Below are 25029 nucleotides of genomic sequence, written 5' to 3'. Positions count from 1 at the left end.
CAAAACTGACACTTTTTTCAAGGAATCATGCTTACATTAACCACAATACTTGCAGTCAAATGCAAACAAAAAAGAATACTCTGATAATTAATGCATTGGCGTCATCTGGTCGAACACTAAATGAGACGAGGCTCTAAAGAAAGCTGTCTCTGGTGTGGACCAATCAGTTTCAAAGACAATGCATAAATGATCAGAGTATTGTTTTTTGTTTGCATTTGACTGCAAGTATTGTGGTTAATGTAAGCATGATTCCTTGCAAAAGGTGTCAGTTTTGTTGCCAGAAAAAAGGGGAAAAACCCTGTTAGTAAATGTTAAACTTCTTTCGCAACGTACGTAGCCAACCGTGCTAATTGAGATACACAGGGCCTGGGCACAGATCGAGATACACAAAAGACAAGCCACAGGAGTGCGAACTGTGGCCATGAAACCCAAGATACGGACCGTATCAATTCATCCAGTGGGTCTTTGCTCATTCATCGGAGGAAGAGCGGCAAAACGACACAAACTCCTCCGTCTCCCTGAAGACTCTCTCGTCGTGGCCGGCAAGCAGATCGCGACATGATTGGCATTTAATCTCCAGAACACCCGCAAATTGCCGCCACGCGCCAGAATAGAAAATAGAATTGCAGATAAATATTTAATGACCCTTACGATTAGAGGAATAGCCCGAAGTTAGGTGGCGATAATGCTGCGCGTTCAGCAATTCCACGAAACTAGCGACAAATCCACGGTGATAATTCTAGATTTGAAGCTTTCGTGACTGCAAGGATTCATACTCAGGTTTTTTTCGGTAAAGTCACGTAGGTAAAAATAAAATAATAATAGAAATAAAACAAAATAATACTTAAAAATAATAATATAAATAAAACAAAATAATACATCACAAATAGTTTTATTTATATTATTTTTATTTCGATTTAAAGCTTTCGTGACTGCAGGGATTCATCTTCTTGGTTCTTTCGATAAAGTCACGTAGAAGGGAAGTAATAAAATAATAAAAATAAAACATAATAAAATATTAAAAATAAAACATAATAAATATTTTATAATGTTTTAATAATAAATATTTTATGTTTTATTTTTAATATTTTATTATGTTTTATTTTTATTATTTTATTACTTCCCTTCTACGTGACTTTACCGAAAGAACCAAGAAGATTTTTTTTTTTTATGTTTTACCTACGTGACTTTACCGACAAAAACAAATCTAAGACCACGGTGATAAGTTCCACAGCAGTCACCGGCGCCTCTGCACAACAAATCCAATGATTACGACAAGCGGCTTAGGAACGACACAAAGGATGGAGGACATTCCGCGTGACTATTTCGTTTGTTTCAGCAAGGCACGAATGAAATGCATCGTACGAATGTGATGGTTAGGTGGGTGATGGGTTTTGTTGTTGTTGTGAGAGGACCGAGGAGCGGGTTAATTTCTGTTATCTCGCGGCGAACGAACGAGACCCAACGGAGGGTGGTGGGTGTGGAGGGAAGGGGAGTGGAGTTTGCTGATGGACGTGAGAAATCAATCGCCGTTGCATTGCGCTCGCAGAGCAATCCGTGTGCTGCCTCCCCTCGCAGCGGCTCGGCTCGTTAATTAATCACGGATCGATTTACATTCGCGGAACGCCTCCCCCGTCTTGCAGATTAACACAAAAAAAACGCAACACCGCCACCACCACCACCAGACCACTTGTTTCATTATTTTTATTATTTCATCGACACCAGCATCATCACCATCACCATCCAGCCAGCATTATCTTACACAGCAGCAACAGGAGCGGATGTCGGCAGAGAACGCGGCCCTAGTTTGACTGAACACCTCACACCCACACCCCCCACCCCCCCATTTCTTAGCACGTCCGCCGGCTTCGGGACGACATCGGGCGGCCGCGCGGCGTCAGGCAACGCCGCAGGCTCTGCGGCCTGGGCCTCGGGCCTAGCGGCGGGGGTAGACCACGGCGCTCGGATAGAGAGCTCTGCCGGCCGAGGCGGGGGTTGGTCGGCCAGAGGGTGCGCGCCCGTGGCGGCGCGGCCCGGCAGGACGCGGTGTCGCTGCCACAGGCTTGATGCGGCTTTCGCCATCTTGGCCAGGCGTGAGGCCGACTCGCTGGTGAGTTTGTGTTGGTTGCGGTGGTGGTGGCGATTTTTTTATTATCTCGGTTTTTATTTAAATTTTATACCTTTTGGTTGGTTGGTTGGTCTTATAGCCTGCTCGAGGTGAATCCTTGTCGGTGAGCTCATTTGTGCCTTGAGGGATTGTGCGGTTTTAATTGCGGTGGTGGTGGGTGAGCACCGAGGGTTTTGCTGATGTGCCGCTGTTTGCTGCGTTTTAACGGCGGTGCTTAGAATATTGTGCGTGTTTTTATTTTGAAAAAAAAATGCTGCATGAGCTTTGTTTTGGTTGTTTAAGCAGAATTGTGTGTTGTTTGTGTGTGTTTTTTGTCAAGAGTTGCATTTAAATTAAGGGGGGTGAAAAAAAATCTATTGCGTTTTGAGCAAGAATTGCATCGCTTTGTTTCGGCTCCGTAATTTGCGGAATGAAATCCCACATTCTCACACGCGTTGCTTTCTGCAGGTGATGCTGACACGTTGCAATTAATTAACACGATGCTTTAAATGAAACAACAACAGCAACAACATCCTTTACAGCCTAGGGATTTTAAAGTACAAGTTTATGTTTGGTGCATATCTGTGCCAGGAGCAAATTCACACCGATGTTATTAATCACGATGTAGCCATTTCTTCCCAAATGCTTATTATTCATTTGTAGGTCGACATTAAGTTGGTAATTAATCGCGTTTTTGGCCAACGTGGCTGATAAGATCGTTATTCTGACAATTTTGTGCCGTGAATGGTTTTTATTTCATTTTTAAATTCAGGGAGAAATTATTGTAGTTGCGTTTAATGTACATCTACAGCATCGCTTCACTACTGATGTGTGTGCAAATCTGTTGCCGTGCAGATTTAAAATTGGCACGTGTCTAAAGCCACTTACGTGTAAAGGATTCGTTATCCAATAATTCGTTTAAATGATCAAGTTTCCTATTAGCAGGTGACCAACGCATTAATTAACGACGATTTAATGTAAACTTAGCCCGAAACCTCTGCCAGTTATCTTGCAACACAGTATATTATAACCTACACATCGATATTATAATGCACAGGCACACACACACACAGACAGAGAGTCAATGTATGTGCCGATGCACTACGAAATGCTGTAGTCATTTGCCACGGGAGGTGGGGGTTGACTTGATCATACTTCACCGCATTGGTCAGTGTGGGTTGGTCAAGGCAAAGCGAGGCTGGCCGGTCTCGAACTGGTTGTGATATTATTCACCACTGACGGGGTAAAGGTTAAGCCCTGGCTAGGGGAATCTAACTGGGTTGGCCAAGGTGTGTGGGTGCGAACCGTCGGATATCCGCCCTGACCCCATTGAACGCCCCCCACACCGTTGCACGTTTACTGATTTTCGTGCGTGGTGTCATTTGTCATTTTGTCTCCCTAACCTAGACATCAGAGGTCGCAAACGGGTTTTGATTCCTTACCCGTACCCGGCCGCACCAGGGTCGCAAATGGGTACGTGTACCCGGCCGGGTACGGGTACCCGTTCCCTACCCGAAATGAGTGACAAACGGTTATTCACCAGTGACTCACGGCCTACCCGTACCCGGCCGCACCAGGGTCGCAAATGGGTACGTATACCCGGCCGGGTACGCGTACCCGTTCTCTACCCGTACCCGTTCCCTACCCGAAATGAGTGACAAACGGTTACTCACCAGTGACTCACGGCCTACCTGTACCCGGCCGCACCAGGGTCGCAAATGGGTACGTGTACCCGGCCGGGTACGGGTACCCGTTCCCTACCCGTACCCGTTCCCTACCCGAAATGAGTGACAAACGGTTACTCACCAGTGACTCACGGCCTACCCGTACCCGGCCGCACCAGGGTCGCAAACGGGTATCGGTAGGGTACGGGTATCGGGTACCCGGTTGTGACCTCTGCTAGACATTCAGACGGTCCAGCCTAGTCACATCTGCTCGTGGATCGCATGTGCCACGTCCGGGAATGCGCATGCCCCTTCTTACATTTCTCCTCCTCCTGTGATTGTGTTTGTTATTCTACTGTTTGTTGTGGCAACGTAGCTCGTCGGATTTCTCCGGTGTAAGTGACATGTTCTAATTTATTACGTTTAGCAGCTGCATTTAGGACTGCCTGCATTCGCGTTACGTAATCCAATCAGCGTTGAGCATCTCACGCTTGTTATGGAATTAACCCTAGAGTATTGGCTATTAATCCTCATTGATGGACGGTCACTGTGCCCACCGATGTGATCTATGCCAAGGCAATTACATTGGTATTTCTTTGAGTTCTTAACGCTTACTCGTAGCGACATCATTACGCGTAAAGTTAGCTTAACAATTAAGCGAACACTGGTCGCGCCGCGTTGTGACTTGCTGAGTTTGAGTCCCGGCCACGACTAACATGAGTAGCGTGTAGTAGTACCTGGACCAGTCCTACCCATGGCCAAGACACACTGGTTAGTGCGGTGAAATATGGTCTAGCAACGCCGACAACAAACACGGCGTGGGAGATACCGTCAATCAGGGCTGTACATTTAACTCGTACTTTGGGCGTCATGTCCCGATGTCCCGAGTCTGATGACGGTGGTTTTTGTGGTTATGGTGATGGTGGTCATGGTGATGATGATGGTGGAGAAGGCAGTCGTACGTACTCGTCTTTGGAGACCGCACACCACAATCTGCTGGTGATTTAACAACACTCTGAAATTTTGAGAAGTTGACCAATCTACATTTATGATTTGGCATACGAACACTCGTTCATGATTGGACACAAGAGTAGTCAATAAACCCTTACACGTGTCAAAACCGTAGACATTAACTTGTGTTAGAGATAACAATACTATCTCTAACCCAGGAATTCCTGACTTGAGTCACCGAATTATCTTTTCAAGAGGACCATGCCTTGGCATGTTTGGCTACTAATTACTTTCTGTAGAAACTGCAAAGGTCATTAATGGTATTGACCAAACAACGAAATGCAGAGAGCCCTCCTGAATTAGCCTTGAGACTCGGTGAGGCTTTCCTGGATAAATACTGTGCAGAGCATCATTACGTTATAATTGCTCGTATAAAATATAGACCACACGGTGTGGATAAGAGTCAGTTGTGTGACTTTCAGAAGACGTTCTGTACCGTCATCTTACAATCGGGCTGTTCGCTGATGCGCTCTGATGTTACACCGCTCGCTCTGGGAGTTCCAAATTGACATTTCATTGTTTCAAGACGTGACACAGTTGGAATATAATTGGGACGAAAAGGCAAACAGTGTGTTTCGAATGAAGCGTTGCAAATGAAGCCCATATCAGGTGAGAGCTCCATGTGTGTTCTGATCCCACGAATGTGTCAGTCTACGTGTGTGTGTCTGTGGGGGAGTGGTGATGTAGTGGTTGGTGCACTGCACTACGAACCCGGCGACCCGAGTTAAATTCCCACTCGCTACCAACAGCAGTGGTGAATATTTGAACTGGTCCTGGGCATCCCCTAGGTCGACTCCGCCTTCAGTGAGTACCCTGTGCGGTGTGTAAACATCATCCACTGGGGAGACAAAGGCGGTCGGGCGTGGTGCTGGCCACCTGTACCCTCGTGTGCTGGTGCTGGCCTTAATAGATGCTTGCAAACAGCACTTGTCCCAAAAGTCCGAAGACTGTAGGGGGATCTTTGTCTTTGTGGAGCAATAGTGAAGTGGGTGCATTGGGTTCGAGCACTAGACTATGGACCCGGTGATCATAATTTCGTCCCCGTCTCACCCGCAACCTGCCCCAGGACATGGATCAGGCGAGCACGTTGTCGCTGACGCTGGTGGTGGGCTGCACAGTTTCTTCGCTCGCCCTCCTCTGCCTCATTGTGGTCTACGCGCTCTACTGGAGGTGAGGTCCTCCTCTTCAACCTCCTCCTCCTCCTCGTCTTCCACTCCCTCCCCTCGTTTCTTTCGATGAGAAGAAACAAAACAAATGTTCGGTTATTCGACACTTTGCTTCATTCATCGTGTCGTTTTTCGGGTTTTTTAAATGTTATTTTAGACTTTTAATGGCCTTTTTTTCTTCTTATTCAAGAAATATAACATATTTACACACTTTTCCACGGGACAGAAATCCCATTGTGTACTGTGTTCGCAGACGCAATAAAAAAACACCATAAAATGCCCATTGCAAGATCCCCTCCCGTCAGTCACATTATACAGGGCACCCCTCTGTAGCCCAACATGTCAAAAAGGATGGAACACCACCTGTCAACTGAGCCTCCCTCCTTTTTTTGTTTGTTATTTTTTTGCTTTTTTTAACGATCAGACTAGAAAGATGCTCGGTCTTTCAGCACTTTACTTCGTTCATCATGTCGTTTTTTTTTGTTTGCTTATGTGCTCCCTTTTTTTAAATCAAAGATATACCGCGGGTTTCCCGTGTAACATTAGTCCCATTGTGTGTTACCGTGTTCATGGACACCAACAAGAGAACAAATCACCCTCAAAAACCCATCACCAGATCCCCTGCTGCTGCGCTACCAGCATCATAGCAGTGAAGCCTGACCTCCCTCCCCTCCCTCCCCTCCCTCCCCTCCCTCCCTCAAGATCGTTAAACATTTCATAACCATGTTTGTGATGCATGTTAAATCATTGCTGGATTTGGGCCCCACCACACCGTGCAGGATCGTGGGGATTGTTCGACTCGAGTTAAACCAGGCTGGCCAGTGTGGTTTGGTGAAAGTTGAGAGCAAAGAAGTACATTACAACAACGCATTTTGCCACATTGTCCTCTGCTGCCTGCAACGTAGCCGCATAGCAGCCTACGACACCCGTTTTAATTGTGGTGGGTTCCTCGACAACCACTATCCTGGCTTGACCCTGTTAGCTCGGACCGGTATATGGTCATAGGCGCGAGTGCCTTAAAATTGCCCACAAATGAAATGGCAGCTCGCATTTAAGCGAGGAATTCTGGGAGGCCACGAAGACTCACGAGGCGAGGAAAGCACGTCATGAGATTCACGTGGACGGCGACGTGCAGCGGCAAAGGTGAAAGTAGCGTCCGTAGGCGTCCTGGTGGTCGGCGTCGGTGGCTGTTGAGGGGGGCGGGGGGAGGGAGTGGATGCTCGTGAAAGTTGAGCCCAATCGTCGCGTTTGAACGCCGCGTGCGTGAGCAGGGTCGTGCGCTCTGAGAGGGCCGTGATCCTCATCAACCTCTGCATCTCCATCATCTCCTCCAACGGACTCATCCTGCTGGCGCAGACGCTCATGCAGCAGAGGGTATGTCTTGCGGGCTGTGTGGAGGGCCCACCAAGGGTCCCTGTGGGTACCTGTGTGACCCTGTGTGACCCTGTGTGACCCTGTGTGACCCTGTGTGACCCAATGTGTTCCGCACCTTATTAAGTCTCAACATTTTGTTCTCACGCACTCTTATGAGTCAAGTCTTTTATGAATGCACAGTGATCCTCTTGTATATATATTCTGCGTGTCCTGTGTTTCTGCGTGTCCTGTATTAATGTGAGTATCTACTCTTGTGAGTGTGTGTCTTTGCACGTTGCTTCCCTGTGCGTGTACCTTTGTTTCGGTGCATATTGAATGTCACGCATCCCGTGTGTGTGTAGTGGTTAGCGTGCTGCGCTATGAACCTGGCGACCCGGGTTCGATTCCCGCTCATGGCCAATACCAGTGACTATTATCTGAACCGGTCCTGGGCTTCCCCTAGGTCGACTCAGCCTCAAATGAGTACTTGGTGTGATGTGTAAACATTACCACTGGGGAGACAAAGGCGGCCGGGCGTGGTGTTGGTTACCTACCCCCTCGTGTGCCGTGCCGGCCTTCATAGGTGCTCGCTAACAGCACTTGCCCCTACAGTCTGTTAAGGCTATACGGAGGATCTTTGTGTATGCGCATTCTCTCTTTGTAATGCACTGTCGTGTCTGTGTGTGTGCTTTGTGTATTGCTTGCTGTGTGTGTATACCTATTTGTGTTCCATGCGTGTCCTGTGTGTGTATATCCCGCATGTCTCATGTCCTGTCCATCCCTTGTGTGTCCCGTGTCTTATGTGTGTGTGTTTACCCTATGGGCGTCTTCTGCGTGTGTCCCGTTCCTCCCGTGTCTCGCGTGTGTATGTGTTTACCCTATGGACATCCTGCGCGTGTGCCACGTGTCCCGTGAGTGTCCCGTGCATGTGTGTGCTTGTGCGTGCGTGTGTACTCGTATGTGCATCTCTCTGCATAGGCCGCGTGTGTGGCCACGGCCGCTTTGCTGCACTTCACGTTCCTGGCGTCGTTCTGCTGGGTCCTGGCCGAAGCGTGGCACGCCTATACCGCCGTGGGCGGGCGTCTCCGCCGACGACTCATCCACAAGCGCTTCCTGCTGCTCGGATGGGGTGCGGGCAGTCACCAGCATCAGCAGCATCATCATCAGCATCATCGTCAGCATCCTCATGACTGTGGCCATCATTATCGGCAACGTCGGCGGTGGCGACGTCAGCGGGTGCTTCACGGCCATCGGCGTCAACGTCGTCGTCGCTATCGTAGTCATCGCAATGGTTCACGTCATCATCTTCATCCTCGGCGTCATCATGGGCGTCCATCGTTAAGGTCATCAGCATCAGCAGTGGCAGTATCGGTGACATCAGCATTAGTATCATCGTCGTCGTCACCATCGTCAGCATGATGGTTGGCAGCATGATTCTTATCGTCATCGGAGCGATGATGTGTGTCGTTCAGGCTTCCCGGCGATGACGGTCGCCTTTTCCTGTGGCCTCACGAAGATGAAGGGATACGGAACCCACAGCTAGTAAGCCGACCCCGCGTGTGTGGCGGTGTGCGTGTGTGGCGGTGTGCGTGTGTGGCGGTGTGCGTGTGTGGCGGTGTGCGTGTGTGGCGGTGTGCGTGTGTGGCGGTGTGCGTGTGTGGCGGTGTGCTTGTGTGGCGGTGTGCTTGTGTGGCGGTGTGCGTGTGTGGCGGTGTGCGTGTGTGGCGGTGTGCGTGTGTGGCGGTGTGCGTGTGTGGCGGTGTGCGTGTGTGGCGGTGTGCGTGTGTGGCGGTGTGCGTGTGTGGCGGTGTGCATGTGTGGCGGTGTGCATGTGTGGCGGTGTGCATGTGCGTGCCTGCCCCTGTGTGCGTGTGTTTGGCTTGCGTGTGTCTGTGTGGTAGCAGCACCGTGTCCCCCCCACCAAACTTTTGCGCCGATGTTTACACCGCACCAGCTACTTTTTTTTTACGTCTAAGGCGACCTAAAGGAGGCCCAGAACCAGCATAGATATCGACGAAAAGAGAATGGGCTTTACCCTTGCCTGCAGTAATACAGGAGGTGTTAAGATGTTCAAACACTAAGTTGACATCAATTGCAAGGCATAAAGTCTTCATTAATCATGCATGCTTGTGGTAAAACGTGTAAACAAATGTGCTTTGATAACACTGGTCAACACACTTTTTCTGGCATAAGGTATTCCAACGGTTTTCAGGTAATTTTGGGGTGCTGATTCCAAATCTTGCATCAGTTTTTGTCTATCACATCAGGTTTTTGAGATATCAAATATTGCATTTTCAATAAAAACCGCAGAAGAAAAATATTAAATAAATGTGGATATCTACATAAAATTATATTATAAACACACTATCCTAAAAATACAGCACCATATTTTAACACGAAAGCAGTCACTGACTCGCAACAACTTGCAATCATAAGTGACAGAGTTAATTTCGGGTAAAATCAATGAAAATGGGGTATGCCGATAGCATAAAAATGATGTGATAGAGCAAATCTGAGATCAGATTTCGAATCAGCACCCTGAAATTAGTCTAGAACAGCTGCAAAAGTCCAGGCCAGAAAAAAATGTTTTTATTTTGTTGACCAGTGTAATTCATGTATGCGTTGGCCTTGAGTCTGGTTGGCCTGCACCAGAGACGGCCTCCTTTATGGCCTCGTCTCACCAGTATTAGACCAGAGAATGGCTAAAGGCAAACCGCGGGAAATTCAATGCAAATATGATAACGGTGTGTTTTAATCGCTGGCTTGAGCAGTATATAGCACAGAAATCACTTGCCAGTTGTAGCCGGGAATCAAATTCGGGTCACATCGCTCCACGTCCCATTGATCAAAGTACTTTGATGTACTTCTCTTAATGAAAATTCAGGCAAGAATCTACTTTCATCATCGCCGAATCGTGTGCCGTCCCTCCCCGACGTTCTGTTGGCACGTGCACGTGCACAGGTGTCCGTGTACACAAGATGCAAACTTGCCACAAATCTCGGCAGCCTAGGCATCTCTTCCTCTTTGAACTGCACGTCCGCTTCGTTACTTTGTATATACTTCTGTGTGTGTCTCAGGCTGTCATAAATCTTTCCTCTGTGTGTGTGTGTCTCTATGCTTTATGTCTGCGTGTCTCTTTGTGTGCCTGAACGCCTCTATTTTTAAATCCTTTATATTAAGTTCACTTGCTTGCGTGCTTGCGTGCGTGCTTGCTTGCTTGCTTGCTTACGACCGTGCAAATCTTTCGGTCGTTTTTTAACCCACTTCCCGTGATCCAATCAAGCTGACATTTTGCACACAGACTCGTTGTGCGTGACAATTAATTTTCGTGAAAATTTTTTTCCCAAATTTTACACTGTTTAGGGAAAATTTTTAAAATATTTAATTACCAATTGCTTAATGGTGCAGACAATCATCTGACCCATAGGTGGCAGTCATCTCAAGCCAGAGGACGAGAGGACTCTAGCCGCCCCGATGCCACGCATATAAAGGATTTATAGTGAAAAACTTTGTTTTTGCAGCTTAAATTTTTTCTGTGTCTCTGTTATGTGTGTTTGTCATCATTGCACGTGTCTCTCTGTGTCCTGTGTGTGTGTGTGTTTCTGTCTTTCTTTTGCTGTGCCGTGTCTGTGTGTGCGCGTGCACGACTCTTTCCAGCTGCTGGCTCTCTTTGGAGGGTGGACTTCTCTACTCTTTCGTGGGACCGGCTGCTGTCGTGGTGCTGGTGAGTGCATGTGCCCGACTTTGTCAAGAGCTCACACGCTAAGCAGAGCCGAGCCTGGTCAGTGTTTGGACGGGAGACCGCCTGGGGGTGTACTGCCTGTGGTCGGCATGGACTGCGAGGTGGCATGGAGATGCCACGGCAGTACGTCAGCGGATGCTTGAGCGTCATCCCCTCTAACCTGTGGGTTTCCTCCGGGTTCTCTGGTTTCCTGCACAAAAGCCGAATAGAGTAAAAGCTTGGATTGCGAGTAACTTGGTCTGCGAGTGTTTTGCAAGGCGTGCAATTTTTAAATAAATATGAATTTGATAAACGAGCGAGGTCTTGCAATACGAGTAGTTCGTGCATACGCTTTATCGGCCGAGCGTCACGTGATCACAACCGATATACGAGTGCTTTGGATTACAAACACGTTTTCGGAACGAATTATGCTCGCAATCCAAGGTTTTACTGTACTTCTTAATGGAAATGGCTCAGCTTTCCGGAAAAATGTTCCAAATATAGTTTTTAGACTTGGCGAGACTTTTCTGGCTAAATAAACAGGCAATGTTATTTTGATTATGAACACTTTCCTGCCAGTGCCGGGTGTGGTGATGATGTTGGTTATGAATATGTGGGTGGTGATGGTGGTGGATATGTGCTGGTTGTGGTAGTTGATGGTGACGGTGCTCGTGGTGAAGGAGGCAGTGGTCACGTTGATGCCGATGGTTACGGTCGTCATCGTCGCAATCGTTAGCCCTGGTTTATCCACTGCTGGATCAAGTCCTCCACACATTGTCTCCATCCCCCGTCATCCTGCGATGCTACAATCCATCTCACTGCTGCTTGCGCGTGACCTGATCTCATTGCTTCGTTTCCGGCCACGTCTCTCCTTTAGCTGCCATTCCGTTACCAGTCTTGTCCATTGGCCGTCGTCCCTTCTGGCCATGATGTGTCTTGCCTGTAGCCGACTTACTTTCCTGTTGACGCTGCTTTGGCAGTGGTGCACAAGCACAAACATTTAGCACTGTGGCGTTAAAAGGAAGAAAAAATATCATCGGCAACATTTTCAGGGAAAACAAAATATGATTTTACGTTCTATGAGGAAGGGCCATGGCCTGAAACGTCACCTTTTTTTACATATATATGTTTGAAAGCGTGGGGAAGGAATACTCCCACCATTCCCTCCATAGGAAAGTGGCATTTCGGCTTGGGCACCGCACATATTATGTGCCCCCCACGTATTCTAGTTTCGGCATCGGCTTCCACGATGGCCTCCTGCTGTAGGCCGCGGTGGCGAGATATTAACTACCTCGCCTGGTATACAGGAGATCGTGGGTTCAAACGCGACCCTGAGGCCTGTATATTCGGAGGTTGTATGTCTCCCCGTTGTCGCGGGAATCTTTCTCAGGGTCCTCCGGTTTTCCCTCCACATGTAGAAACGTGGCTGCATTAAATGTCCACGTGATAGGCCACTTCGTTGAGCTATCATTTGTAGAAAAAGAGCTGTATAGCTTAGTGGGCCTTACTTGGTAAAATATAAATAGTTTATAGTTTATGCATCGGGCCGCCACAGAGGTGAAGCAGGGACCTCGTAGCTGAGCCAATGTTTGAGCTTCATAGCTCGTCGTATTCCTCCAGAATAAAAAAAAGATATCCGAAAATAAAGATTTTGAAATATTCTGAGCCTCCTGGCGTGATGATTGCAGTGCCTGGCTTCACAATTTGTGGATCTCACGTGGCAGTTGTGCGAAACTCCCTCCCCCCGTGGGCATCGAGGGAAAGTTGCGGTACGCTGGCTCGCCAGCAGAAAGCGGTGCAGCCAGTCGTGGACTCCACACACCTGTTCCACTTGTACGGGATTGAGCGTTGCCCCCTCGCATGCGTGGGGTTTTTTTTCTTTCCGGGTGCTCCGCTTTCACCGCGAACGTTTCAACGCTCGTTGATTGGCCGATAACACCTTAATACATTTAGGACTGCAGAGCTTGGGAGAAGTGGTGTGGGGGCGGAGGGGGGTGATTTGGTGCAGGCTCACTACCGCGTGGTGGCTGCCTTTCCGCGCTCGTTTGTGGTTCCTCCTCCTCGCGCCTCTTGAGACGTTCTCTCTCGTCGAGAGCGAGCGAATACCGTGGCGGCGCACCGCGAGTTGAAATTACAACGGTCTTAAATTTATTATTATCATTTACGTAGCTCTTCACGCTTCTTTGTGTACTTACAAAAAATGTTTTTCATTTTCTTTTTCAGTGTTCCATGTTTCTGGCCATGCGTCACACATGCATGTACTACATTCCCGCTGTCACTCAAGTGGCAGAGAAGACATGAATATCGAATGCCATTCATGCCTCGCTTTTGTCCACCCATGAAAAGGCGTTTGGTTCACTGGATGGAAGCTGTCACCCAAGCTCTCACAAATCAAGGTCTTAATATATATAATGCTAGATATTGAACTTGTCAAAACTGTTTTTACAAAGGAGGGACCGTGGACATTGTGATTGCATGGAGAGAGTGACAACTTGCAATCATATCTCAGCGTGGTGGTTGGTTGTGGTGGATATTAATGGTGGTTGTTCGTATGGGTGGTAGTGAATGATGGCGGTGGTGACGATAATGATGGTGCTGGTGATTGTACCGCTGATGGAAGTAATGTTGGTGGTGATGATCAAGTTGATTTTGTTTCACCAGGGGAGAATTCGAAAGACCGGCATGAGTCTCATTTACAAGAGTGACCTGGGGCATTAGTCTGTCAGTCGGGGACGATGGTTGCTGATGTTTGTGTAATTCCAATTGAGTAATTTGCGGTGTCATTTTTTTATATTTTGGCAAATTTGGACCCTGAGGTTGGCATACAATGGCCGACGCTTGGTGGTGGTCGTGATGTCAGTGGTGGTTGGTGATGATGTTTGTGATTTAGTTGTTGTGGTCATGGTGATAATGGTGGTGCTGGTTGTTGTAGAGATGATGGTGGTGATGTCATTGGTAGTGTTGAAGATCATTTTGATGTGGTTATTGTGGTAGTGGTAGTGATGATAAGTGGTGCTCGTGATGATTGTAACAGTCATGGTGGTAATGCTAGTAGTGGCATTGTAGTGATGATTTTAGCAGTGTTGATATGGTGTCATTGGTCGTTGTGATGACTGTGGTGCAGTCATTGTGGTGGTGGTTATAGTGGTGGTGATGGTTGTTGTGGAGGTGGTAGTGGTGTTATTGGTAGTGGTGAAGATGACTGATGTTTTAATTAATTTATTTTTGCAAAGGTAAACACCCATTGGGCAATAAATGCACATTTTCTATGGGGACCTGGTTACACAATACAAACCTGGTGACCGCAAAATAACAGGAACAATCCCAGAACAACTCGCGTTTCCGAATGGCCAGGTTGTACATCAACGTGGTACAATGAGCATAAGAAGTATTACAAGACCAGTAGAACGCATCGCTTGCGAAAAAATGTTGGGCTTATTAACCGCAACGATTTTGGTAAGATTGTCAAATAACACATTTATGAACTTAAAGGCTGCGAAGCAGAGCGATCAATCGCAGGTCTGCGTGATCGGAATCTGAGATCAATAGTCAATTAAAGTAGGACAAGGATGGGGGTGAGGTTTTAATCCCAAAACTTCGGTTACAATGTGATTGTCATGATGGTGGTGATTCTGTCAGTGGTCGTGGTGTCCATCGGAAGTGGTGATGACTGCGGTGTGGTTATTGTGGTGATTGTGGTGGAATCGTTGAGAATTACCACCGTATTTATTGTAATGGGGAAGCCCTTCGTGGTGGAAATAATGGTTCGCAGTTCCACAAATTTGGCAACCTCAGCACTCAATCAGCTGAATAATAATCATTGGCATGTCACTGTCATTTAAAGTAGGACAAGGATGGGGGTGAGGTTTTAATCCCAAAACTTCGGTTATGATGTGATTGTCATGATGGTGGTGATTCTGTCAGTGGTCGTGGTGTCCATCGGAAGTGGTGATGACTGCGGTGTGGTTATTGTGGTGGTTGGTGGTTGTGGTGGAATCGTTAAGAATTACCATGGTGTTTTTGGTGGAATTGTTGAGAATTACCACCGCATTTATTGTAATGGGGAAGCCCTTCGTGGTGGAAATAATGGTTCGCAGTTCCACAAATTTGGCAACCTCAGCACTCAATCAGCTGAATAATAGTCATTGGCGTGTCACTGTGAAGATGGTTATCTGTTTTTTTTAGACAGCATCTCTGACAGAATCCCTGATTTATTGGCGTGCTATGCCCAAGTAAAAACCCACTTCACGATGACTGATGAGTGTCATCATGAACATCTGGCAGTGGCGAGATGTTAACTACCTCACCCTGTATACAGGAGGTTGTGGGTTCGATCCCGACCCTGACGCCTGTATATATGGAGTTTGCACGTTCTCCCCGTGGCAAAAAAAGTGTGGATTTTTCTCTGGGTCCTCCGTTTTTTTTTCGCTTCACATTTAGAAGCAACATGCGTTTCAAAATATTTGGCTGCTATACTTTTCCACGTGATAAGCCACTTTCTTGGGCCTTACCTGCTAAAATAACCACTTGTTAAAGTGTCTAAAATGTATGTTCGAATGTGTGGAACTGTCCTGCCGTTAGTGGTGGTGATCGTGATGATGCACCTAGCCTGGCACAAGCACCGTGGTGATGTCACCACCAATTCGTTGCGAAGGGCGGTTGTTGTGTTCTTGTTGAAGTGAATGCAAGTCTGTTTTTATTTATCTGGGCAGTGTTTTATTTTGATTTAAAGCGTTTGTGACTGCAGGGATTCATATTCTTGGTTCTTTTGGTAAAGTCATGTAGAAGGGAAATAATAAAATAATAAAAATATTAAACAATAAAATTCTCACGACGTTTCGACTGCAACACAAGCAATCATCATCAGGTGTGAAATCCACACCTGATTATGATTGCTTGTGTTGCTTTCGAAACGTCGTGAGAATTTTATTGTTTTATATTTTTATTATGTTATTATTTCACTGGGCAGTGTTGTTAATAGCTGTTCTTAGTTTAGTTCCATTCATAAATTCCCTTTCCCCCTGCTATTAACATTTTACAAATACTCATCGACGGACCTCCCATGTTTAGCCATGTCTCTTCCTCCACCTCCCGTGTGCGTTCTGGCATTCAGATTAACATGGTGATTGGAATTCTGGTCTTCAATAAACTCGTCACGAGAAACGGCGTGCCCGACAAGATCCGGAAGGATGCCCCCCACCGGTGAGTGTGTGTCCGCTCACAGCGGCTGTCAGGTGACTGCCTGTGTGCCTCAAGAGTCACGGTGGCTTGTTGTTGTTGTTAAGTGAGCGTGCGGGTGGATGTGCATGTCGGTGAATGATTGAGCGAGCATGAGAGCGAGCGAGTGTAGGGATCATGTGAACGAGCACGAGTGAGCGTGCACCTCCGATTAGCATGGTTGGCTATATGTACGGTGCAAAAGAATTTCAACATACAATATGCATACCTATAAGTATGTGAGTGAGCAAGCAGGAAGTGTATGAGTGAGCGCGTGAATGAATGAACGAGAGAGAAGGCCGGTAAGTGAGCGACTGTGAGAGTGAGTCATTGAATAAGCGCGCGAGCGATTTGGTTATGGGAGTAAGTGAGCGAGCACTGATTCGCGTGTGTGTGTTTGAGCAGTCACCCGGGAGAGCAACCCAACGGCTCCACCCTGCGCTGCTCCAAATGCGGCGCCATGTCCAGCAGCTCCCTGAGAGACTCCACTCACAGCAACGCCATGTGAGTGTAATAAAGCTCGTTGAGGCGACTTCTGGTATCCGGTCTTTTATTCAACTTGCATTACAGCTTTCCTTCACGCTGCTGACAGGCAGCTTGAGAGGGACAGATAGAGAGAGAGACGCACTGCCACGTGGCAACCCGGAGCCCCGCTCACGCGTGGCCCCCTTCCTCTGTTCGTTCCCGTTCTGACCACGTGGCGTACGTCTCCACCCCTATTTAATACCCGGGTCACGTGGTACGTTTCCACCAATTCTCGTTAGCCTCTATGGAATATTCCAGAGGCTCCCGGGACCACGCCCCTGACTCGTCTCCCCATTGGCTGTGGCTAAAGCCAGCAGAACCAATCCTCTACTTACAGCTGTCACCTTTCCATTACGTCAGGGCCACGCCCCAAGGCTTCCCCCCATTGGCTATGAACCAGGACCGGCAGAGCCAATCGTCGTGACGAGTTGTGATCCGTCAACGACCCGGATATAACCTCACATTACATGAGCATCGCCCTCGCTCAGCCCCAGCCGTAACCATTCAACCCCAGGCACATCTTTGACCCGGAGCCGCGACCCATAGTCATAACTCGTTCACTCAGTCACTCATGAATTTTTTCATGCACTCAACCTTCCACTCGTTATGCTTCCTCCCTTACTCCATCTCGCGCTCACCCACCCACCCACCCACCCTCTCGCTCACTCTCCTGCCCAATGTCCCTCCCCGTGGAGCTCGTGTGTGGTGCCCACTGCCTCTCCCTCTCTCTCTCGCTCTCTCACTCGCCCTCTCACTGACCCTCTCAATACTCTCCCTTCTCTCTGTCTACACCCCGAACCCCTAATCGGTCTGCAGGGCCTCCCTGTGGAGCTCGTGCGTGGTGCTGCCTCTGCTCGCGCTCACGTGGATGTCGGCCGTGCTAGCCATCACCGACCGCCGCTCGTCGCTCTTCCAGGTCCTCTTCTCCGTGTTCGACTCGCTGCAGGGCCTCGTCATCACCGCGGTGCACTGCTTCCTGCGGCGCGAGGTGAGCTGCGCCGGGCTCGTGCCAACGTGCGCGCGGCGTCTTCGGAAGCGTTTCGCCCTGTCCCGTGCCGAGACGGTCCTGCAAGTTGTAGGGAGAGCGTTCCGTTCTGCGCCGTGCTCGTACCAACGTGCGCGCGGCGTCTTCGGAAGCGTTTCGCTCTGTCCCGTGCCGCCGAGATGTCCTGCTAGTTGCAGGGTGAGCGTCCCGTTCTGCGCCGTGCTCGTACCAACGTGCGCGCAGCGTCTTCGGAAGCGTTTCGCCCTGTCCCGTGCTGAGACGTCCTGCAAGTTGCAGGGTGAGCGTCCCGTTCACTGCCGAATCTGGGAGTGCGCAAGTGGCTCCGAGTAAATTGAATTTAGGGAGGTGTTTCGATATTTTTGATCTTTTTTAAAGGCATTGTACTCACCGCAGAGAACTGTAGCGACACGACCGCACTCTATGATAGCTGCCGCCAAACTGTGCCACGTGCCCGACCTGCATGGCCTTGTGGGAGCCTCGTGAGCGATGAAGTTAGTTTATTTTTTATTCCGATTTCGTTCCTATGACGTGCACGTACGGTGACGTATGCCATCGGAATAGGAAAGGCTTAATTAGCAGTACGGAAGACGACTCGTTATATCGCAGGATTTGCGAGAGATGGCAGCGGATTGGCGAGGTTAATCATCCAGCAGTGGTTTGGAAATGGCTGATGATGGTGATGATGATAATAATGGAAGCCGACGTGTAGTTTTTGGGGGAAAATGCGTTTTGCATATTTGAAAAAAGTCCTTTTTGGCACCGGTTTGTATCTGGGCAATAACCTTTTGATCAATGTGGCCAGTTTTCAATACAGTTTGATGTGTCATTTATAGAATTATCCACCCCCCCCCCCCCCCACTCCACGTTACAGACCGACAGATGGATGGAGTTAATGGATAAACACTTTCAACCTTGCCTGGAAAGCGCTAAAAATGGACGATAGCTGATACTGGCAATATACAATCGTGCGTCTGTCCCTACTGAACTCCCCTCTCCCCCCCTTCCCCGCTCGTGAAGGTCCAGGTTGCTATCCGTCGCCGTCTCCGAGGCTGTCAGGGGGAGGTGAACGACTGCAGCGTGAATCTTCCCAACGGCCACTCCGTCATGATGGTAAACATCCGTGCACTCAAATCGTCGTCGTCGTCGTTGTCATCGTCGGGCCACGATCGTTTCCACCTCTCGCGGTCTCGTGACGCGGCGAATCGTCCAGCGGCTGCTTGCGCACGAGCCGATTCCGTCGCTCCGTCTCCACGGTGTTTGTGACGAGCGCGTGTGGCAAGGAGGGGGGGGGGGGGTGAGGGCCGTTTGCCGAGACGTGTGTTGTTGTTGATGGGAACGAGGCTCACCGGTTCCTCGGTGATCTCTGCTGATGCTTGCGTTGCCTCTTGATTTTGTTTGGTCTGGCAGGGTTGTGAAAAAAGCTTGGACGGCACTTGCACAGAAGGTAAGCAATGTTCTGAGTCAACGTTTAATAATGATTTTATTTACATCTCAAAACCTTAGTCAAAGACCGTTGATGGTACATCGCTCATCATCAATACCACACGTCCCTGGTTTCCTCCGGTCATAATGAGTCCTGACTCGTTTCCGCGCGGTGACGATGGCTAAAACGAGGTTGCTGCAAACGACAGACTTCCCAGACTCTGTGGATTACCCACAGCACGCCTGAGTGGACTGCCTTGGCTGTGAATATTAAACGAGGCAGTGCGGCCATGCGCTCTGCAGCTAATCTACATGATCATAAACTTCCTTTTGTCTGTGAGTTTTGATAACGATGTTTGACTGTGAGACCTCCTTTACCAGTGGCAAAATATAGTAGTAGGTTTTTACCCTTTAAACTGGTACAAAACTGACACCTTTATACAAGGCATCATGTTTGCAATAACCACAACACAAGCAGTCGAATGCAAACAAAAAGAAACAACTCTGATAATGGTAATAATATGCACTGCCTTTTGGCGTCATCTGGTCCAACACCAGTGGAGACTAGGCTCTAAGGAAAGCTGTCCTTGGTGTGGACCAATCAACTTCAAGGACAGTGCATATTATCATTATCAGAGTTGTTTCTTTTTGTTTGCATTTGACTGCTTGTGTTGTGGTTATTGCAAACATGATGCCTTGTATAAAGGTGTCAGTTTTGTACCAGTTTAAAGGGTAAAAACCTACTGCTAAACAATGTTTGACTTTATCGAGAAACATTCATACAATTAAATGTCTCATGTCTCCATGGTTTACTCCTAACTCTTACCACGACGTCTGGCCAGTGATGGAAGCGTAGAGAAAAATGCCTTCTCCCCTTAGCTCCCATCAGTGGAGGTCCTTTTCCACCAGCATTGTCATGAGCTAGTGACTTCAGGGATGCCCCCTTTAGCTTGGATCTCTCTACCAAGACGAACAAACCTCGCTTATTAACGAAAATGTGTACTCTCACATGGCACTGCCACCCAGCCATTCATGTGCATGAGTGCTTGTGTACATGCGTGCGTGGAGAGCGAGCGTGTAGTGGTTAGCGCACTGCGCTATGAGCCTGGCGGCCCGGGTAATATCGGTGAATATTTGAATCGGTTTTGGTCCTCTCCCAGATGGACTCCGCTGTAAATGTGTACCTGGTGCGGTGTGTAAACATCAGCACCGGGGAGACAAAGGCAGTCGGGCGTGGTGTTGGCCACCCCACCCCCTTGCGTGCCGTGCCGGCCGGCCTTTATTTGTGCTCGCTAAAAGCACTTGCCCCGACAGCTCGCTCAAGGCTACACGGGTAAATCTTTGTCTTTGTGCGTGCCCGTCAGACCCCAGCAAGGAGGCCTTGATTGGCCCGGCCTTCCCCGTACTGCACCACCCCCACCTCGACACCGACGCCACTGATGGCGCCCAAGAAGGTGATGATGATGAAGGAGGAGGAGGAGGCGATGACGATGACGGTGGCGATGACTGTGACCACGACGATGCCGACGACGGCAACAACGGCAGCGATGCCGAAGCGGCGGTCGCGCAACCGGCGGACGGAGAGGCGGGCGCAGCCGGGAAGAGTTCTGGAGCCAAACGGGATGGGGCAGCCGGGGCAGCTGGGGAGGGTGACGGGACAGAGGGGCCATCTGGGGATCTTCCTGGGGAGGCCGAGGCCTGTGCCGGGGCAGCGGCAGCCACGGAGGGAGCCGGGGGAGAAGCGGGAACTGGATCTGGAAGCAGAACTGGAGTCGGTCTTGGAGCCGGGTGCCGGGGTGCGCACGTGGGGAGCAACGCTGCACCCGCCCAGCCGGCGCCCCCCAGCCTCGTGGAGTCAGTGCCCCTGCTCACGCAGAGACCGTACACCTACCTGGGCTCGGAGGGCATCAACGAACTGCAGGTGCGTGTGGGGTGATGGTGGTGGGGGGGTGGTGGTGGGGTCCAACAGTGGCGTAGCTATCCAGTGTGCAGGGCGGGTAAATTTAAGGCGGTCACTGCATTGCGCGCTTTCAGAGGTGCTTCTACGGCCGTCTGGAACACTCTTCCTTCCGATATCAGGAAGCCACAGGAGCAGCTATGCAATTTAAATCTAGATTGAAAACTCATTTCTTTAGAACTGCTTTTTGTGTTTAGTTTGTTGGCTTTCCCCCGCAACTCCGATTAGCACACAGTTGGCTATGTGCGGTGGGAAATAAGTTCCACATCTATACATACAAACGGATCTGAACCCACAAATCGTTAGATGTCATTTGCACATCCTCTTCCCCCTTTGGCAGGAGCTTTCTTGCGCTGCTGCTTTTCAGCGGACTCTGTGGCTCGCCAACTCCGTTTAACCCTCTCACACTCCGTCTTTGTTTTTTAAATCCTTTATATTAAGTTCACTTGCTTGCTTGCATGCAAATCTTTCGGTCGTTTTTTAACCCACTTCCCGTGATCCAATCGAGCTGACATTTTGCACACAGACTCGTTGTGCGTGACAATTTTATTTTCGTGAAAATTTTTTTCCAAAATTTTCCACTTTTTAGGAAGAAAAAAATTTCATATTTAATTTAAAATACCAATGTGATAAAAATGAAACTCTTACTCAAGAAAAACAGAAATGAATAATCAAATAAAACCGATGCCACGCATATAAAGGATTTATAGTGAAAAACTTTGTTTTTACGGGTTAATTTTTTGTTGTCATTTTGTAGAATTATTGCACGCGGAGGGACGAGGGCGAGGGGTCCGGGAACTCCAGCGACGCCCGCTCGCAGTCGAGCGACGTCACGTCCGCCCCGGTCGCGGGCAACTCGGGGAAGAAGGCGGTGGGCGGAGGGGTCCCCGGGAAGACGGACGCCGGCGACGCGGTGTCCAACGCCAGCGAGAGCTCGCTCGAGGTGCGCACCGCACACCAGAAGTCGCAACCGGGTACCCGATACCCGTACCCTACCCGATACCCGGCTACCCGTATCCAGCCGGGTACGGGTACCCGTTTGCGACCCTGGTGCGGCCGGGTACGGGTAGCCATGTACCCGTTTGCAACCCTGGTGCGGCCGGGTACGGGTACGGGTAGGCCGTGAGTCACTGGTGAGTCACCGTTTGTCACTCATTTCCCAACGTCTTGTCTCTTCTCACAATTCAAGTTCCTAGAATCAACCCACCCGCGTCTGCAACATGGCTTCATCCCAGAGGTCGCAATCAGGTACCCGATACCCGTAGCCTACCCGATACCCGGCCGGGTACAGGTAGCCGGGTATCGGGTAGGGTACGGGTACCCGTTTGCGACCCTGGTGCGGCCGGGTACGGGTAAGGAATCAAAACCCGTTTGCGACCTCTGCCGCACACGCGACGCGGCCGCTCCCCCGGGGGCGGCCCGCTAGCTCACCCGGCAAGGCCCTGCGGCGTTGCCCTTCCTTTGACGCGTTGAGCCGTTGGGGCCTGTGTCAGCGATTTGTTTTTGTATAAAACTAAAAAGGCAAGCGCTTTTGGAGGCGGCGAGGGTTGGTGGATTTACACTGCCTGTGAACGCTGAGGTCTAAACTTCAACTCAAAGCGAAACTCTTTTTATTTTACCGCGTAAAGCCCGCTGTGCCTATATAGGTCTTTTCAGAAGCGACCTGGCTACTCTAATGATCTAGATTGAAAACATAAAAAAAACTAATTTCTTTAGAACTGCTTTTGTGGTTTAGTTTGTTGTCTTTCCCCCACACCTCCAATTAGCACGGTTGGCTACGTACGGTGCGAAAGAAGTTCTACATAAACACAAGACAAAGATCCCCCTTATAGCCATAACATACTTTTGGAGCAAGTGCTGTTAGAACCTATGAAGGCTGACATGGGACACGGGGGGGGGGGGTGAGTGGCCAGCACCACTGGCCGACCGCCTTTGTCTCTCCTGTGGCGATGTTTACATACCGCACCAGGGAACTCACTTGAGGCTGAGTAAACCTAGGGGAGGCCAAGAACTGTTTCAGATAATCGTCACCGGTGTTGGCCGTGAGTACGAATCGCACACTCTGGTCGCCGGGTTCATAGCGCAGCGTGCTAACCGCTACACCACCGCTCCCCCACACGGACATACACACTTGCACACATTGCAAGGCATGTAAGAGGTGGGACACAGTCAGGATAAGAGGCCTATGCAGAACTTGTTTTGTAATATCATCTTCTAGAACAATTCACTGACGCAGGGTGTGATGCACTGCTAGCCGCCGAACTCTCAATAGAAACATTGTTCCATCTCTTGCCAACATGATAGCACAGTTGGACTAAAATCGGGAGATGTTTTCGGTTAATTTCTGGCGGAATGGAATTTGCTCAGATCGTGACTTGTGACGTTGTTTTTTGTGTTTCCACTTTTAGCGACGAAAGTCCAAGTACTCCGACCTGGATTTTGAGGTCAGTGCAACTTGCAGCGATTACCCTGTGTTTACAGAGGTGGGGTGGGGAAGGGGGGGGGCGGGTGACGCAGAGGTCAGGTAGCCGAGCCGCTGGGTTCGAACCTGGGTTTCAGCCGCCTGTGGTGATTAAATACTTGGTGTCCCTCCCAGTTTCATTAGTTTGTGGTGTCAGCTCGGTCACCAATAACTGCATAGACACAGAAAAAAAATCTCCATCATATTAAAGGTGTCTTCACATTTTTATGAATTATTTTAAAAAATTTCAGCTCTGGGAAAATAATTCGTGTCACTCGATTATTTAGAATTGTGAATGTTGTGTTTACTCTCCAACACACCGGTGTGCTGAAGTAGTAACTAATTTGCACGTTTTGTTTACGTGACAAACCTTGCCTAATTAGCTGTGTCAGTTGGTGGCGGTTTTAATGACACAAAATTTATATATTCACGCGATCAAACCCCACAAAAACCTTTACGGATGATATTGGTCGCGAAAGCCTCCTACGTTCATAATCAACGTTTTTGGGTTAGATCGCGTTATTTATAAATGTGTCATAACCCTCCACCACCCGACACGGCCAATCAGCAAAAAAGTGTCACGTTGACAAAAGACAAATTCGTTCACTGCTTTAGCCCACCGGTGTGTTGAAGCGTGAAACCACAACATTTAAAATGTTTGAGTAGCACGACATTTCGCTGGTCATTGCATCCAGCATCATCGGGCAATTCGCCAGAATGGTGAGGCTCTGCTCTTGCTTCCGGCCTTAAATAGAGCAGCAGCAGCAGGGTGACGTCATCATTTGGCTCATCAGGTGCAACGATTTATACTAGATTAGAAATCGGGCAATTGTTACGATGTGAGTTGTAGATTAGTAATCAGTTGTAATGTGTGTTATTGTAATTATATTCTACGTTATTAATTACGCTGCGTGGTTGTCCGCCCGTCGAATCAGCTGCACCATTTACGGAGACCTCTTCCATTACGCCGGCTCTCAAATTGTTGCTGATGCCGGAACGAATTTTCAAAGTGCGCGCGACTTTGTAATCGTAGCACGTGCGCGCTCATCGGTTGAACGGCTGATTTAATATTTGACGAAAATGTCGGACGGTGACGAATCAAGCGTGGTAGCGCGTCCCCCGCTGATCGCTGCCGAGCTTGACGGTTCGAATCCATCGGCCGCCCCTGGTTAACGTCCGCGGCGTGTTTGTTACCGTCAGCTTCGCTCGCAACGGACGCTAGAGATCGCTTTGACGTCGTTCGCGAGAGAGCAGTAGGCCACCGTGCACCGGCGTCACGATCCAAATTTTGTCAAATTGAAGAATTACATTTCGATTTAAAGCTTTCATGACTGCAGGGATTCATCTTCTTGGTTCTTTCAGTAAAGTCACGTAGAAGGGAAGTAATAAAATAATAAAAATAAAACATAAAATAATTCT

General features: G+C 48.9%; 1 protein-coding gene across 2 annotated transcripts in view; it reads left to right on the top strand.

The window, feature by feature from the left end:
• Positions 1-1526: 1526 nt before the first annotated feature.
• Positions 1527-25029, top strand: part of LOC133340835 (uncharacterized) — a 30683-nt gene continuing 7180 nt past the window's right edge. The window contains exons 1-15 of one of the 2 annotated variants that reach the window (XM_061549261.1): positions 1527-2110; positions 3515-3580; positions 5849-5952; positions 7220-7322; positions 8280-8430; positions 8774-8843; positions 10959-11025; positions 16136-16224; positions 16645-16743; positions 17581-17752; positions 18788-18880; positions 19178-19214; positions 20557-21113; positions 21907-22092; positions 23558-23593. In XM_061549261.1, coding sequence (XP_061405245.1) covers positions 5852-5952; positions 7220-7322; positions 8280-8430; positions 8774-8843; positions 10959-11025; positions 16136-16224; positions 16645-16743; positions 17581-17752; positions 18788-18880; positions 19178-19214; positions 20557-21113; positions 21907-22092; positions 23558-23593 — 1761 coding nt within the window. In that variant the 5' untranslated portion in view covers positions 1527-2110; positions 3515-3580; positions 5849-5851. The remainder of the gene's footprint in view (positions 2111-3514; positions 3581-5848; positions 5953-7219; positions 7323-8279; positions 8431-8773; positions 8844-10958; positions 11026-16135; positions 16225-16644; positions 16744-17580; positions 17753-18787; positions 18881-19177; positions 19215-20556; positions 21114-21906; positions 22093-23557; positions 23594-25029) is intronic. The other variant, XM_061549260.1, reaches the window with a different exon arrangement.

Source organism: Lethenteron reissneri, chromosome 10 (assembly GCF_015708825.2).
Source record: "Lethenteron reissneri isolate LAM-NWPU_2019-01 chromosome 10, ASM1570882v1, whole genome shotgun sequence".
NCBI lineage: Eukaryota > Metazoa > Chordata > Hyperoartia > Petromyzontiformes > Petromyzontidae > Lethenteron > Lethenteron reissneri.
Note: the sequence above shows the minus strand (reverse complement) of the source record. Positions and strands in the feature narration are given on the sequence as shown.